The sequence below is a fragment of the Neophocaena asiaeorientalis genome, unplaced genomic scaffold, assembly GCF_003031525.2.
Source record: "Neophocaena asiaeorientalis asiaeorientalis breed wild unplaced genomic scaffold, Neophocaena_asiaeorientalis_V1.1 scaffold533, whole genome shotgun sequence".
NCBI classification, from domain to species: Eukaryota; Metazoa; Chordata; class Mammalia; order Artiodactyla; family Phocoenidae; genus Neophocaena; species Neophocaena asiaeorientalis.
Window position 1 is genome coordinate 1,207,780 of NW_020172671.1, and position 18,017 is coordinate 1,225,796.

Genomic DNA, 18,017 nt, shown 5'->3' on the forward strand with positions numbered 1-18,017 from the left:
ACCTAGAGTCTGTCATGCAGAGTGAAGTAAGTCAGAAAGAGAAAGACAAATACCGTATGCTAACGCATATATATGGAATTTAAGAAAAAAAATGTCATGAAGAACCTAGGGGTAAGACAGGAATAAAGACACAGACCTACCAGAGAATGGACTTGAGGATATGGGAAGGGGGGAGGGTAAAAGCTGTGACAAAGTGAGAGAGAGGCATGGACATATATACATTACCAAACGTAAGGTAGATAGTTAGTGGGAAGCAGCAGCATAGCACAGGGAGATCAGCTCGGTGCTTTGTGTCCGCCTGGAGGGGTGGGATAGGGAGGGTGCGAGGGAGGGAGACGCAAGCGGGAAGAGATATGGGAACATATGTATATGTATAACTGATTCACTTTGTTATAAAGCAGAAACTAACACACCATTGTAAAGCAATTATACTCCAATAAAGATGTAAAAAAAAAAAAGGATGCTTTCAGTTAATAAATAATGGATGTTACCTATCATCTACTTATTGGAGGCAATTTATATAAAACAAATAAAATATAAAAGATATCAGTTAAAATTTAAACAGCAGCAAGTTAAAATGAGCAGAGAATAGGTATTACCAGATACCCAAAATGGTTTATTTTACCTGTTAAATTGCAATTTCTAATTCATGAAAATATAGCTTTCATAGGCATGTATAAATAAATGAGAAATGAAAGAACTGTTTCCTTATATTGCTGATCCAGAAACATTAATTACTTACTAGAATTCTGGGATGTATCCTAAACTTAATGGGTTACCATAATTGAAGGTACTGACTTCATGTAGAATAGATACATTTTAATAAACTAGCAAAACATCTGCTTTCCTTTGACCAATGAATAGCAGGAGTATTCATACATTTTTAGTATTAAATGGTTTCCCAGAATTGGTTTGAGAAAGAATCATGATCTCATAATTTTAGAATCACAGGAATTTAAAATATATATAATAACTTCTAAATCATATAGATTTTAAATAAACATTTAAATGCACTGAACTTTGAACAATTAAATTTCAGTCATTAAGGATTGTTTATATATATATAGATAATCTTTGAGAAACCTTTAGTGAAAATAATTAACTGTTGGTTAAAATAAAAAATTATCCTGAACTTTCTGAAGTTTTGAAATTGCTTTGTAGTGTCAGCAGTATAATTTCATTGATTTTTTTATATAATATGGCATTTATATATGGAGCATTTTTTAATTGTTCTTGATTTGAAATTTTTCTAAAATTACAAATAGGTTATTTTTTTTAACATCTTCATTTGAGTATAATTGCTTTACAATGGTGTGTTAGTTTCTGCTGTTTAACAAAGTAAATCAACTATACATATATGCATATCCCCATTTCTCCTCCCTTTTGCATCTCCCTTCCACCCTCCCTATCCCACCCCTCTAGGTGGACACAAAGCTACTAGCTGATGTTCCTGTGCCATGCAGCTGCTTCCCACTAGCTATCTATTTTACATTTGGTAATGTATATATGTCCATGCCACTCTCTCACTTTGTCCCAGCTTACCCTTCCCCCTCCCTATGTCCTCAAGTCCATTCTCTACATCTACATCTTTATTCCTGTCCTTCCCCTAGGTTCTTCGGAATCTTTTTTTTTTTTTTTTAGATTCCATATATATGTGTTAGCATACAGTATTTGTTTTTCTCTTTCTGATTTACTTCACTCTGTATGACAGACTCTAGGTCCATCTACCTCACTACAAATAACTCAATTTCATTTCTCTTTATGGCTGAGCAATATTCCATTGTATATATGTGCCACATCTTTATCTGTTCATCTGTCGATGGACACTTAGGTTGCTTTCATGTCCTGGCTATTGTAAATAGTGCTGCAGTGAACATTGTGGTACATGACTCTTTTTGAATTATGGTTTTCTCAGGGTATATGCCCAGTAGTGGGATTGCTGGGCCATATGGTAGTTCTATTTTTAGTTTTTTAAGAACGTCCATACTGTTCTCCATAGTGGCTGCACCAATTTACATTCCTGCCAATAGTGCAAGAGGGTTCCCTTTTCTCCACACCCTCTCTAGCATTTATTGTTTGTAGATTTTTTGATGATGGCCATTCTTACTGGTGTGAGGTGATACCGCATTGTAGTTTTGATTTGCATTTCTCTAATGATTAGTGATGTTGAGTATACTTTCATATGTTTGTTGGCAATCTGTATATCTTCTTTGGAGAAATGTCTGTTTAGGTCGTCTGCCCATTTTTGGATTGGGTTGTTTGTTTTCTTGATATTGAGCTTCATGAGCTGCTTGTATATTTTGGTAAATCAAAATGTAGCTGAAAAATAAGATATTTTGCATAGTAACATGATGAAATATTTATAACTCAAAGAATCATTTCCAAAATTGATCCTTTATTTTCACTGAAACAATTTTAAAACATTAATTATTTTATAAAATTGTTTGTTGTATATGACCTGTGTTTGGGCACAGCTAATTGAAATGAAAGGGTTAAATGTCATTGGGGAGAGCTATTCACACAATTTTTGTTTTGTTCCAAATTTGTTTTGCATTCTTCAGTTATTTTTATTCTTCTTGTCTCTTCAGTCTCCTTATACATCCTCACATATATTTACTTAAGCTGTGGTTACGCAATGTGAACACAATTCAAGATAGAAAATTTAGTCTGTTATCTCTATTTCGGTTTGAGAAGGTGTTTTGTTTCTTTGTCTACACATCAACTAATCATTCATTGACTCCCTGCCCTGTCACTAATTAAACCATTATCATCCCTGTATACAATCGAGTATTGTACAGGGTTATGCAGAAACAGTCACTTTGTATTCCCTGTTTCACTTTATTTTTTTCAAGTTCTAACACATTTCTTTTATTGTCTTCTTAGTTATTATAAAAAGGGAAGTATCAGCCAACATTCACTACCAACATGAGATATACGTGAACATTTGAGATATACAGCTGGCAAATGAACACATTAAAAATGTTCAACATGATGAACCGTTAGGGAAATGCCATCAGACCATAGTAAGATAACTCTATACACTTTTAAAACAGGTTAATATTTAGTACATTTCATATAAAAACCAAGTACAGGTATGGGGACATCTTTGTTTCACTTTTAATTTGTGCTTGTTTCAGAGTTCTGCAGAGAACTTCTGACAATCACTCAGTGATGATGGTTCTTCTGAACTCTGTTTGTTTTCCTTTTTTTTTAGCTAAGAAGTTAAATTGTATAGTATCTACAGGCACATTTATCCTATCATTTTAGTATGTTGTCTTTTTTTCAATTCTAAAATACAGTCATTATATACTAAATACATGTATGGAACCTATATTATTTAAACTAAATTTCATTGTTACTTTGCTCTAAGTTTAACCTACTCTACAATGTACAGCTAATTTTTAAAAAATGAGTAAATACATGATCTTTGGTGGGGATTCAGTGGGGAAACAGTTTATTACAAATTGAAATACCCAGAAGTCCCAAGTGGAAATACAAATATTGCTTTAACAGACATCAGGGAACCATTTACCTTTGCAACACTGTTTTAGAGGTCTATAATTAGATAGCAAGAATAATAACATAATTATATGAGATTGCTTATATAATTTATTAAATCAACAGTACTACTTTTCTGTTTATAATTTGCAGGTTATCAAATTACAAAAGATCAAGCTATTCACCAGTAGGGAGTCTGCTATTCCACTTTGAGAATTTTATATGTGTTTTACTAAGATTTTTTTTTTTACTTTGTAGTCAATTTGCATGAATTAATTAAAATTAAACACCTAAGTGGTAGATTTTATAAGAGAAGTAGAAACAATTTTAGGTTGAAATGGAGACAGAATATTTACAGCTTTTGTAAATACTCAAACTAAACTCGTATCTTTCTATTATTTCTTTTGATACGAGAAAAATAGTTACAAGTTTAGAACCTCTTATATGAAACCAATAAAACTAGTTATTTCAGAATTTAGAGGTTTTCTGATTTTATACAATAAACTATTGAAATATAAATTTATTTATTTATTTTTTTAACCTCTTTATTGGGGTATAATTGCTTTACAATGGTGTGTAAAATATAAATTTATACTGTAATTATCCCATTATGGTAAAACTAACTTTTACGTAAATCAGATTTATTGTAGATAAAAACCAAGACATCTGAGACGTATCAGTGAAATGCAGGAAGATCCAAACTAGGTTTTAAGATGATAAGTCCTGGCCCTATATTTATTAAATATATCCGTACACATGATATTCCATGGGAGGTGCACAAGCACATAGAGTTTGGCTGGACCTAAGACAAAGTAATATCCAGCTTCCAGGTAAAATAAATCTATTTGTTTTACTCCTGGCCGAAACCCTGATGAGTGTTGGTTACCACTACCTTTATAATCTTTAATACTGTCAAATTGAATTGACCGAACTTGCTAGGTCCACACATGTATTAGCACTAATACACTCTATATTTACTTAACTTGCCTTCTCTTATAATCTGTGTGCATGCTGATAACCATGCACATGCTGACAAGAAACTAAGTAAGAAACCAAGAAATAAAGTTTTAATAGTGTATAGATTCACCAATTTAAAAAGACATTCAATCAGAGTTTGAAATAATTGATTCAGAAAGTTGTAGTTCAAAAAAGGTTTTGCTGAAGATATTCTGAAATTGTTTCAGAGGAATTAATAAAATTCCAAATAGTTTTACATGCTTTATACCCTATGAGACTTATCTAATTATTTTTCTGTTTCTTTGGTTTTGTATGTATGTATTTATTTTAGCAATTTCCTGTGGGATTCCTAAAGCTCCAACAAATGGAGGAATACTCACAACAGACTACTTGGTAGGAACCCGAGTTACCTATTTTTGTAATGATGGATATAGATTGTCATCTAAGGAACTTACCACTGCTGTCTGTCAATCAGATGGAACTTGGAGCAATCATAACAAGACTCCTCGCTGTGTTGGTATGTATGTTAAGGAAATTTCATCACTTGTGTTTCTACTGGCATCTTATATGATCTGAAATTTTATGTATTTTTCAGATTTTAGAACCATTCCCTAAAATGATGTCTAAGAGGGAAATAGAAGTAAATTAAGCTGTCTTGTACTAGGAAGAACTGAAATACAGTATAAGGACAGTTTTACTCATTTTCAGAAGCTCCAGAATATTTATGTCAAAAAAATAAAGTGGCATTTTATTTTACATAGCAACGTTTTATTTATTTTGTAAAAAGTCATCCATCAATCAGCATGTGTTTTCAATACATAGGTCTTTGAAAAAAGATTTTGTTTACATTAATAAAATTATATTTTAATACATTCAACTGATTTTTATAAACATAAATGATGCTAATGAGATGATCCATAATATTCAACTTTTGTCAGAATTCTTCAGGTTACTTACATTTAGAATAGTTCTCATTCCTGCCATCAATACTGTAATAGGTAAATGAATATTATATAATGGTTATAGAAAATAATTCAGATAAAATATTTGGTAGAAAAGGATTAGAAAATGAGTCTTTAAATAAGGTCTTTGATTTTTCTCTATAAATCAATTACTTCTTCTATTTAGTACTAACATTTCAACTTAGCTGTGATTTCATTTAAAATGGGGTTGTTAAATTATTTGCAATCTTAACATAAGTGTCTAATAATGTGTCTGCTTATGCTGAGCAAGTTTTGAATTAGCTGAAGTTTATATCACAAGTCTTGCATAAAAAGATCATTCTCATAAAACAAATTTCCTCAAAATATAGTCCTTCCAAAACTTTTAAAGAAAAGAGAGTAGGTTATTTCTGTATCTTGCCTATTGTGACTAATGCTGCAATGAACATGAGAGTGTAGATCTCTCTCTGAGATCTTGATTTCATTTCCTTTGGGTATATATCCCGAAGTGGGATTGGTGATTAATATGATAGTTATAGTTTCAATTTTTGAGGAACCTCCATACTGCTGTATGTACGTATTCCATAGTGGCTTTACCAGTTTACGTTCACAACTTGTACAAGTATTCCCTTTTATCCACTTTGTGTCAAATATAACTCAGTAAAGCTGGGAAAAAAGGAAAAAGAATACTTTTAAATCAGCTTCAAGAAAGTCAGACAATTTTAACAAACTAATGTTATTGGTTTGGTTCATCACTAAAATATACTTCATGTCTTCCTGTACTAATGAATAAACTTGGATATGATAATCCAAAAAAGGAAGAATGGAAAAGTCAATAATAGGGATTCTAGGTGCATAGAATAATATGTACAAAGACTTTCAAGTGTGAAATAGCATGACATGTTCACAGAACTGCCAACAGTACCATAGAACTGAAGGAGTGGAAAGATTAACATGAAAAAAAATGCTTTTATGGCACAATAGTGAAGGAACTCAGGAAATGGTGAACTAAGAATGGAATAGACATGAGATATAATTAAGAGGTAGAACAGACATGACTGACTTATTAGCATTTATCTCTTTGGTTTTTATATAGTTGTTACATGCCCAAGCATCAACTCCTTTACTCTGGAACACGGAAGATGGAGAATTGTGAATGGTTCCCATTATGAATACAAAACCAAGGTAGTTTTCAGCTGTGATCCTGGTTATCACGGACTAGGTCCTGCTTCTATTGAATGTCTTCCTAATGGTACTTGGAGTTGGAGAAATGAAAGACCATATTGCCAAAGTAAGTAAACACTCCGCTAAACATTTCATATGCAATCATTGGTGATTGAATTGCTTGATCACTTCTTTTTTCTACATATGCTAGAGCAATATTGAGGTAATATTATTTAAAAAGGTCATTTATTCTCAAGTCATCTTAAAATTTTGTAACTGTTTTTGGTATTTGTAAATACTTATTAAAAAAAAAACAACAACAGGGGCTTTGGATTCAGAAATCCTTCCCTTAGATTCTAGGTCTATCATTTATTAAAACAACTATACACTGTTTTTAGCCCTTTACATGTATTGTTTCATTTACTCCTTAGTTCCCATTCTATAAATAAGTTGACATTATTATATTTATTTTATCAGAAAGGAAACTGAACCCAAGAATTTTTATCTTGTTACACAAGTCACAGAGCCTATAAATAGTGGATAATTGGGTTTCAACCCATGGAGTCTAATTAAAACCTTGCCTTTTGATGTTATATGATGTTTATTCTATTTCTTAAACCAGAAAATTACAATAATACCTATCTCATAGTTATTATTATGATTTAATTGTGTTACACGTTGAAAATATCAGCTAGAACCTGATTCAGAGCAGGAGCTCAATAAATATTTATTGAATCAAACTGAACATCTTAGTCATTCTATTTTCATACATTCTTATAAATAGCTAGTGTCTAATGTAGATAAGCTAACTTAACATAGGATAATCAGATGAAATATCTTGATCTTCCTTTGAACTTTCTTTACTACATTTACTGAGTTTACTTAGTACCAGGAAATATGCTAGGCTGAAAATTCATCCTTTCATTTCATGTTCAACACAGTTTTACAGCATTTATGATATGGATACATAATTTATAAATAAACTAATAAAACATTTGAAGTCTGGATTATGGAGACTAAAATTTTAACATAACAGATAACCATATATAGTAAGTACGCAAGTACCTAGTAATATTTTACTTAGGAATATTTATTTTCTTAATCTCCATATTAAGCATAGGATTTGGGGGTTGCCATTTTTTATAAGATAATCATATTGATGAATTAAAAATCTCAAAATACATATCTAAATTATACTACATATTCTAAAAATATGGCATATGTATTGTAAGTTTTTGCTTTACTCACTTCGGTTTTCACCCAGGATCTTCCTCTAGGCTCATTCTTCTTCCATTATAATTTCATTAAAAGGGCACATGGGATAAGGATGTTTCAAAGAGAAGGAAAAAAATTATCTACAGCAGAAGCATTTATTGAACAAATGTTTGTCTGGTTTCTTTGTGTTCAATCCTTTATTATATAGAAAAAATTTAAGTTCTACATAAGATCAGGTTCCTGCCCACAGGTAAGAATGCAGGAAAGACAGGAATCTAGGAATTACAATTCATTGAGAAAAATGGAAAGAACAGTATTTTTTTTCTGGTCCTCCATTTATTCATCTTTGAAATTAAAATGATATAAATATCAGTATTATTAATATTAATAAATATTATAGCTACCTCAAAGGATTGTTTGGGGTATTAGTTCAAAACAATCGGTACATCTTAAATTCTACATGCAATTTTTTAAAGTCTGCAAATTTTCTATTTGTTTAATAGAATCCTAAAGCCTAGAGCTGAAAGCCAGAGCTGGAGCCAGAATAAAGACTGGTGGTTAAGTATTCAATTCTTGAGTTAAATGGCTAGGTTTAAATTTTGATTTAGCTGTTTATAGGCTGTGGAATCTTATTAAAGTTACTTTCCTCTTATGTGTCCATATCCTAGTGCACACAATTCAGATAATGATTGCACCTATCTCATAGAGTTGTTTTGAGAATTGCGTAAGATAAAGTGTTAGTGTCTGGTACAAAAGCACTCAATAAGTGCTATCTATTATTGTTTTTATTCTAGAAAGAAATTTCATTTGTGGTCTTTAAATATGAAGGTGTTATAAGAGCTGGGTTCTGAATGACCTAGCAAGTCAGTTAATCTCTATTTTTTAGTTTTTTAAAACCTAAAACCAAAATGTGAAATATAATTATAATCTAATGGTTCTAGTGAGAATCAAATGATATTTCACATGTAAAGGGCTTTGTAAACTGTAGAGTGTACAACAAAAATTATTTGCACTTATGATCTTAGATAATGAGGAAACTGGCTCAGGTAAGTCAAAGGGATTGCCCAATGTCACTTGATAAGTCAGAGAAAGACTTTGGACTAATAAATTATCCTCTCTTAATCTTGTTATTATTATTTTTTCATTACAACCTGTTGGGTGACCAGGTTGGCTACGCAGAAAATGCAAACAAAATATCTTCATCACATGTCACTGTTACTTAGAAGATTTATGGGGACTCAAAGGGGATAAATTTTAAATTATGTCATCTATTTTCTCTCCACTTTCATAATCATTCAAACATGTTTTACAAATGTCAATTTCAATTGTAAATATATCAAATCACAGCATGGTTTTGTTACAAGTTCATATTGACTATGTCTTTAAGCGTTTTTATTTTTTTATTGTTTTCAAGTTATTTCCTGTGGAGAACTACCTACACCTCCAAATGGAAATAAGATTGGAACTCAAACTTCATATGGCTCAACGGCCATCTTTACCTGTGATTCAGGATTCATGCTTGTGGGCTCCGCTGTACGTGAATGCTTTTCTTCAGGTCTTTGGAGTGGATCGGAAACCAGATGCTTAGGTACAGGTTTTTAAGTCATTTTAACCAAACATTTTTTCTCCCTCTAGAAAGGCAGCCCTTTTTCATAATAAGAGATAATAACTTATATTCACTCAGTAAGGATAATAAAAACTGGAAAATATTTAACTTTTAAAATATCTCATGGTAGAAAAGCTATTAAACAGATAACTCTTAAAGTTAATCAACTAGCATTCCAAATGAGAATCTTATGTCATTAAGGAGAGACACATTTATCTTCCAGGCATGGTGAAAATAAAAGGTAAAAACTAATTGGTGAATGTCTGCATACTCAGCTGGATTAATCACTGTAACAGTTAATTCATTCTAAACCATAGTCAATTCTCCTTTCACCTATTTGCTTAAGGTAATGACTAAAGAAGAAAAACAAGTTCCACGTTTAAATATCTTTCTCCCTTCTTATTTCCTAACATTTCAACATGTGTAGTATTACTTTGTATTAAAACTTTAAAAATCTATTTTTCAAACCTGATTTTAGGAAAATAGGGTTTTTTTCCCTTAGGTTTTTTAATTCACTGTAAAAAGCTGTTCATTAAGAGACTGAATAGCTAGTTCTTCTTACCCCTTCTCTTATTATTAAAGGAATATTATGATTTAGGCTTTATCCCTTTTTTCAGAGACTTCAGTAATTATCTTAAGAGAATTGTATGATTTATGCTTTATTTTTCTCTAAAGTTATTTCAAGAAATGACAGCAAGTATTGAATTAGGTAATAATAATAATTGTTATAATAACTACTCACTTGCCTTTTGGAAACAAGGCATAATCTTTAGGTTTACTAATTTAAAAATTGCTGATTATTATGAACAAGGTGTTGCTAAATTTGTACAATGTTTTGTCTCTAAAATTTTACTATTTAAAAATATGACATGACAGAAAAGTCTATATTTTAGCAGTTTAAATACATATTGTTTTGATAATAAGCTTGAAAATATTTATGGTGATACGTTCATTATTTGAAACTTAAAAGGGTATAGCTAGAGATTTTGGTTAAAATTCTTTTTTTCAACTCTCAGGAATATTTGTTAGTAGGTGTACTTGGAAACCCAGTAACAATGGTTTCTTTATAAGAGTACACATATTTATTTGACTATGCTATAAGACTATTATATAAAAAAGAAAATGGTAAAGATATTAAATCATTATGTGTTAATATAGGATTAGATGATAAAATAAAATATTTCTTACTAGTTTCTAACCTGGTTTTGGTTCTGCTTATTTCAATTACAGATTACTTAGTTTACTTCTGCATTTGAAAATATATGTAAACTAAATTTAAGATACTATATTTTATAACTCTTTGCCCCGATGAACTACTACTGTATGTTATATGTTATTTATTGAATATTGTATATAGGAAGTGGTTTTATTCACCTATTTAGAATCCTGATTCTGTTCTGTGGAAAGACAGGGCATAAAAGGAATGTTTGTAAGCAAACATTGTCTCTCAGTCTATAAAGACAACAATATTCTTGCATAGGATGTAGTGTTGACGTCTAATATAAACTCAAAAGTGTGTCAGTAGGAGGAAAGTGCAATTGCCGAATAAGCAGATCCTAGAATCTTATGCTTTGAATTAACCTTAAGAAGTCATGTAGTCCAGTCATTCTTCTCATGACTGCAAACAACTTGTCCTTATAGCCCCAGACACTTTTGGCCTAGAATGGCCACTAGAATGTGCTTATGATTGTTTCTTTAAATATAGTGTATTTATTCCCAAACTCCCAATTATTATGAAATTTTCAATTCAGAGTTGACTATGTATATACATATGTCTACCACCTAGATTTCATGATTAGCCATTTGTTGTATTTGCTTATCACATATCTAGTCATCCTTCAATGCCTCTATCAATCCATCAATTCATTTTACTTTTTGATGCATTTTGAAGTTGCCAAATTCAGTACACTGCATTGTTAAACGTTTCTATATACATATCAGCTAGAGTTCCATATTTGCTCATGGTTCCTTTCTTTTTTTATGTTGGTAAATGTACATATGGTGAAATGCACATATCATAAATACACTTGTTAGATACGTGTTGACAAATGTGTACACCTATGTAACTAAACACTCTATAGTTGTAGAACATTAACATTACCTCAGAAAGCTTCCTTGTGACCCTTCATAGTCAATCTGCAGGTCTCCTCCCCTACCCACTGAGACAGTCACTGTTCTGTTTTATTCACCATATGGTAGTTTTCCCTGTTCTAGAAATTCATATGAAGGGAATCCTAAATTATGTACTCTTTTCGTGTAAGGTTTCTTTCATTCTCTTTCATTCATGTTGTTGTGTATATCAGTAATTAAAAAAAATTCTCTGAGTAGAATCCTGTTGTGTGTATATGCCAAACTTTGGTCATTCCCCTGTTGATGGACACATGGACTCTCTCCAGTTTGGGGCTGTTATGAGTAAAGCTGTTATGAACATTTGTGTAAAAGTCTTTTTGTGGACATGTGTATTCCTTTCTGTTGCATAGTCTGGAATAAAATTTCTGGAAGAGTTCTGGCTGTCTCACATTTTCTGCAGCATATGGTATAGCCAGTCTTCTAATTTTAGTCATCTTCTTGGGTGCAAAAAGGTACCTTACAAGGTTTAATTTGCATTGTCTTGATGACTACTGATCGAGTACAATTTCTTGGTCTTATTGGTCATCTGTAAATTTTCCTGAAGTATCTTTTATATTCAATTGCCTTTTATTATGACTTATAGCGTTCTTTATATATTCTTATTTTTTTTAATATTTTTTCCCAGCCTATGACTTTCCTATTCATTTCTTAATGGTGTCCTAATGAGCACAAGTTTTCAATTTTTGTAAAATCTATCTTTTTTTCTTTCTAGCTATTGCTTTCTGTGTCTTGTTTAGGAAAACCTTGTTCAACCATAAGTCACAAAGATTTTCTTTTATGTTTTCTTCTAGAAGCTTTACAGTTTTCAGTTTTACTTTATAGCTATGACTTATTTTAGTCATTTGTTGTTTTATATATCATGAAGTAAGGTTGAGGGTTTTTTTGTTTGTTTGTTTGTATTTTCCAGAAGAGTGTCTGGCACTTTTGGTTGAATAGCTTCTATAATAAATCTTGAAATTTTGTGTGTATGTCCTCAAAATTTGTTCTTATTTTTCAGGATGACTTTGGATACTCTATGTCCTTTGAAGTTTCATATATGTTTTAGAATTTGGTTATTAATTGTTTATTTTAAAAATGACTGTAGGATTGCATTCTATCTGTAGATCGTCTGGGGAGAATTGGCATCTAACAATGTTAACTCTTCTAATTCCTAAACATGGTAAAGTTAGTGTATTTATTCATTAGTATATTTATTCATTTATTAAGGTCTTCTTTCTTTTTTTTTGCAATAGCAAATATTTTTTTTTACCATAGAGATTATGTATACCTATTGCTAAATTTATTCCACAGAATCTTTAGTATGTTTACACTAATATAAGTGATATTGTTCATTTTTAATTACATTTCCAATTGTTTGATGTTAGTACATAAAAATAAAATTTATCAAAATATTTATCTAATATCCTGCCTCTTTGCAAGTTCACTTACTTGTTTTAGGATTTTCTTAAAATAACATTGTCTATGTATATGTCATCTGAGCATGAAATAGTTTTACTGTTTTGTTTCCTACTTTATGTTTTTACTTTCTTCCTTTGTATTAGTGTATTGAACTAGATAGGGCCCACCAAACAATGTTAAACAGAACTGGTGAGAGTGGTCATCCATGTCTTGTTCCTTATATCAGGAGGAAAGAATTCAATATTTCATCAGTAAATATAATATGAACTTTTTTTCTTAGATGTATTTATAAGGTTGAGAATATTTCCTTATATTGCTAATTGTTGTTAGTTTTTATCATGATTGGGTACTGAATTTTGCCAAATGATTTTCATCTATTGAAATAGCCATGTATGTTTCTCTCTTTTTATTCTGTCAGTATGGTAGATGACAGTGGTCAATATTTCATCTTAAACCAACTGGTCATTTCTAGATAAACCCCAGATAATCATGATGTATTTTACATGTATTAATTTTCTAATTTTTTTTAAACAGTGCTGCATCTATGTTCATGAAGGACATTTTTTTCTGTGTCTTTTACAGGTTTAATATTGGGATTATGGTTACCTCATTAGGCAAGTTAGGAAATGATTCTTTTTCTTCTATTTTCTAAGAGTTTGTGTAAGATTGGTGTTTTTTTGTTTGTTTCTTTGCTTGCTTTTTTACTTAAATATTTGATTGAATTTACTGTGAAAAAAATTAGTCTGTTATTTTTGGGGGGGAGGTTATTGTTTAAGAATTGCAATACTTTAATAGATAAAGGACTATTCATATTTTCTATTTTATCTTGTGTTAGTTTTTGGATGATACAATTTTCAAAGATTTTGTCCTTTTATTCTGAATTGTTAAATGTATCGGCATAAAGCAGTTCTTAATATTCCCTTATCCTTTTAACATCTGTAGGCTTTGTAGTGATGTCACTTCATTCATTCCTGTTATTGGTAATTTTGTTCTCTCTTTTTTGTGTGTGTTGATAGGATTAGCTAGGAGTCTAACAATGTTGTTGACTTTTTCTTTTTTAAAGCTTCTAACTTTTGACTACCTTGATTGTGTTACAGTGACATATTTGTCTTTGCTTAGTCTACTATAGTTTTTTTCTTTTTTTTCTAAATTGAGATATAACTGGTATACAGTATTATATTAGTTTCAGTTGTACAACATAGTGATTCAACATTTGTATACATTACAAAATGTTTATGACAGTAAGTCTAGTTACTGTCTGTCACCTTACAAAGTTAATACAATGTTATTGACTGTATTCCCCAAACTGTACATTACATCCCCATGACATTTATTTTATAAATGGAATTTTGTACTTTTTAATCCCCTTCACCCATTTCACATTCCCTCTAACCCTCCTCCCTCTGACAACCTCTAATCTGGTCTCTGTATCTATGACTCTAGGTTTTGTTTTGTTTGCTTTTTTTGTTTTTTTGGATTCCAAATATAAGTGAAATCATGTGATATTTGTCTTTCTCTGTCTGACTTATTTCACTTAGGTTAATACCCTCAAGGTCCATCCATGTTATTCCAAATGGCAAGATTCTGTTCTTTTTATGGATGCGTAGTATATCATTGTGCATTTGCGTGTGCGTGTGTGTGTGTGTGTGTGTGTGTGTTGTGTGTATCATATCTTCTTTAACCATTCATCAATTGAGGGACATTTAGGTTGCTTTCATATATTGGCTATTGTAAATAATGCTGTGATGAACATGAAGGCGCATAAATCTTTTTGAATTAGTATTTATTTTTTCCCTTTGGATAGATACCCAGTAGTGGAATGGAAGCTCTATTTTTAATTTTTTGAGGAATCTCCATACTGTTTTCCATAGTGGCTGGACCAGTTTACATTCTCACCAGGAGTGCAAAAGAGTTCCTTTTCTCTACCTCCTCACCAACACTTGTTATTTCTTGTTGTCTTTCTGATAATAACCATCCTGACAGGTGTAAGGTGACACCTCTTTGTGGTTTTGATTTGCATTTCCCTGATGATTAGCGCTATTAAGCATCTTTTCATGTGCCTGTTGGCAATTTGTATGTCTTCTTTGGAAAAATGTCTATTCAGATCTTCTTCCCATTTTTTGAATTGGACTATTTGGGTTTTTTTCTTATTATTGAGTTATATGTGTTCTTTATATAGTTTGGATATTAACTCTTCATCAGTTATATGATTTTCGTATATCTTCTTCAATTCAGCAGACTGACTTCTTGTTTTGATGATAGTTTCCTTCACTATGCAAAAGCTTTTTAGTTTGATGTAGTCCCATTTGTTTATTTTTGCTTTTGTTGTCCTTGTCAAAGTTGACGGATCTTAAAAATTATTGTTAAGGATGATGTCAAACAGCACACTGCTTATGTTTTCTTCTAGGAGTTTTATGGTTTCAGATCTTATACGTAAGTCTTTAATCCATTTTAAGTTTATTTTTGTATATGGGGTAAGAAAGTCATCCAGTTTTATTTTGTTGCATATAGCTGTCTAATTTTCCCAATACCATTTATTGAAGAGACTGCCTTTGCCCCATTCTATTTTTTTGCTTCCTTCGTCATAGGTTAACTGATCATATAAGTGTGGGTTTATTTCTGGACTCTCTATTCTGTTCCATTGGTCTATATGTCTGTTTCTGTGCCAGCACAGTGCTGTTTTGTTTACTGTAGATTTGTAGTATAGATTGTAATCAGGGAGTGTGATACCTCTTGCTTTGTTCTTTCTCAAGATCCTTTTGGCTATTTATGTTTCCATACAAAATTTAGAGTTATTTGTTTCAGTTCTGTGAAAAGTATTTTGATAGGGATTGCTCTGAGCCTGTAGATTTCCTTGAGTAGTATGGTCATTTTAATAATATTAATTCTTCCAGCCCATGAACATGGGGTATCTTTCCATTAGTTTGTGTCATCTTCAATTTCTTTCATCAGTGTCTTATAGTTTTCCAAGTACAAGTTTTTTACCTCTGTGATTAGACGTATTTCTAGATATTTTCTTCATTTTTATGCAGTTGTAAATGGGATTGTTTTCTTAATGTCTCTTTCTGATCATTCATGGTTAGTGTATAGAAGTACAACAGATTTCTGTATATTATTTTTGTATACTGCAACTATACTGAATTCATTTATTACTTCTAATAGTTTGTAGCATCTTTAGAATTTTCTGTATATAGTATCTGCAAATAGTGATAGTTTTATTTCTTCCCTTCCAGTTTGGATGCCTTATATTTATTTTCCTTGTCTAATTGCTGTGGCTAGGATTTCCAATACTATGTTGAATAAAAGTGAGGAGAATGAGCATCCTTGTCTTGTTCCTGATCTTAGAGGAAAAGATTTTAGATTTTCACTGTTCAATATGATATTGGCTGCAGGTTCTTGTCATATATGCCCTTTATTGTGTTAAGGTACATTGTCTCCCTATATCCACTTTGTTGAAAGTTTTTATCAAAAATGGATGTTGAATTTTGTCACATGTTTTTTTCTGCATCTCTCGGCATGATCATATGATTTTTATCTTTTATGTTGTTAATGTGGTATTTCACACTGATTGATTTGAAGATGTTGAACCATCCTTGCATCCCTGGAATAAATCACACTTGATCATGGTGTATGATCATTTTAATGTATTGTTGTATTAGGTTTGCCAATATTTTGAGGATTTTTGCATCTATATTTATTAGGGTTATTAGTCTGTAGGTTTCTTTTTTTGTGGTGTTCTTATCTGGTTTTGGTATCAGGGTAATGCTGGCCTCATAAAATAAGCTTGGAAGCTTTCTCTGCTCTATAATTTTTTTGGAAAAGTTTGAGAAGAATAGCTATTTAATCTTTGAGTGTTTGGTAGAATGCACCAGTGAAGCCATATGGTCCTGGACTTTTGTTTGTTGAGAGGTTTTTGATTACTGTTTCAATCACATACTAGTGATTGGTCTGTTCAGATTTTTATTTTTTCAAGTCATTCTTGAAAGATTGTAAATTTCTAGGGATTTATCCATTTCTTCCTGTTTTTGTAATTTGCTGGTGTATAATTGTTCCTAGTAGTCTCTTATAATTCTTTATATTTCTGTGCTATCAGTTGTAATTTCTCTTCTTTCATTTCTGATTTTATTTATTTGAACCTTCTCTCTTATTTTTAAAGAAAGAATTTTTAGCTTAGGTAATGCTCGCTATTATTTTTCTATTTCCTTGATTTCTGTAAATGTCTTTAATATATTCTTCTGTCTACTTATTTTGGCCTTTTTTTTTCTCTTCATTATTTTGCTCTTCTTTTTCCTTTTCATAAAGTGAAATATTGCTTGTTTCATCCTATATCTTTCTTCTTTTCTAATAAAAGCACTTAACACTGTAAAGCTCCTCACTAAGCATACTTTATAGGTATTCCTCAAAATTTTACATGCTATATTTTCATTTTTATACATATTGAAATGTTTGCTAATTTCATCCAGGCCCAACTGTTACTGGAAGTGTGTTTTCTTTTAATTCCCAAATAGTAGGCATTTTGTTAAGTATATTACAGTTACCTTAATATTATATAATTGTGTTTGCCTTATTTGTGGCATACTTCTAAGTAAACATTTAAAGATTAATAATGTTATATATGTATACAAATCGTAATAAAACTTAGATCACAATATTAAAAATATTATTTTGACCAATTTCAGCGGGCCACTGTGGAATTCCAGAGCTTATTGTGAATGGTCAAGTTATTGGAGAAAATTATGGATACAGAGACACAGTTGTTTATCAATGTAATCCTGGTTTTCGACTGATTGGTTCTTCAGTGAGAATATGTCAACAGGATCACAACTGGTCTGGTCAACTTCCATCCTGTGTGCGTAAGTAAGCATGGCAAAAGTAATTAGAGACTTCTGTTTAGTTCTCTTGCAATTACCAGTAATTTTTTTCTTAGGTAAAAGAAATGTTTATATAGGCAGATCCACACATATGTACATGTGTGTGCACATGTGTGTGTGTGTATTTAAATAACTAAGTTCTCACTGTGCATTTTTTTATACTGACACACACTAGTCTTTAAAGTAGGGTGTGTTCAGAAGCATATAAAACCATCCACCATGAAAGTGGAAGAAATA

The 18,017-nt window shown here is 31.2% G+C and overlaps 1 protein-coding gene across 2 annotated transcripts in view; it reads left to right on the forward strand.

The window, feature by feature from the left end:
- Window positions 1-18,017, forward strand: part of CSMD3 (CUB and Sushi multiple domains 3) — a 1,062,125-nt gene that overhangs the window by 977,232 nt on the left and 66,876 nt on the right. Inside the window, exons 51-54 of one of the 2 annotated variants that reach the window (XM_024739588.1) lie at window positions 4,787-4,972; window positions 6,493-6,687; window positions 9,190-9,363; window positions 17,589-17,762. In XM_024739588.1, coding sequence (XP_024595356.1) covers window positions 4,787-4,972; window positions 6,493-6,687; window positions 9,190-9,363; window positions 17,589-17,762 — 729 coding nt within the window. The remainder of the gene's footprint in view (window positions 1-4,786; window positions 4,973-6,492; window positions 6,688-9,189; window positions 9,364-17,588; window positions 17,763-18,017) is intronic. The other variant, XM_024739590.1, reaches the window with a different exon arrangement.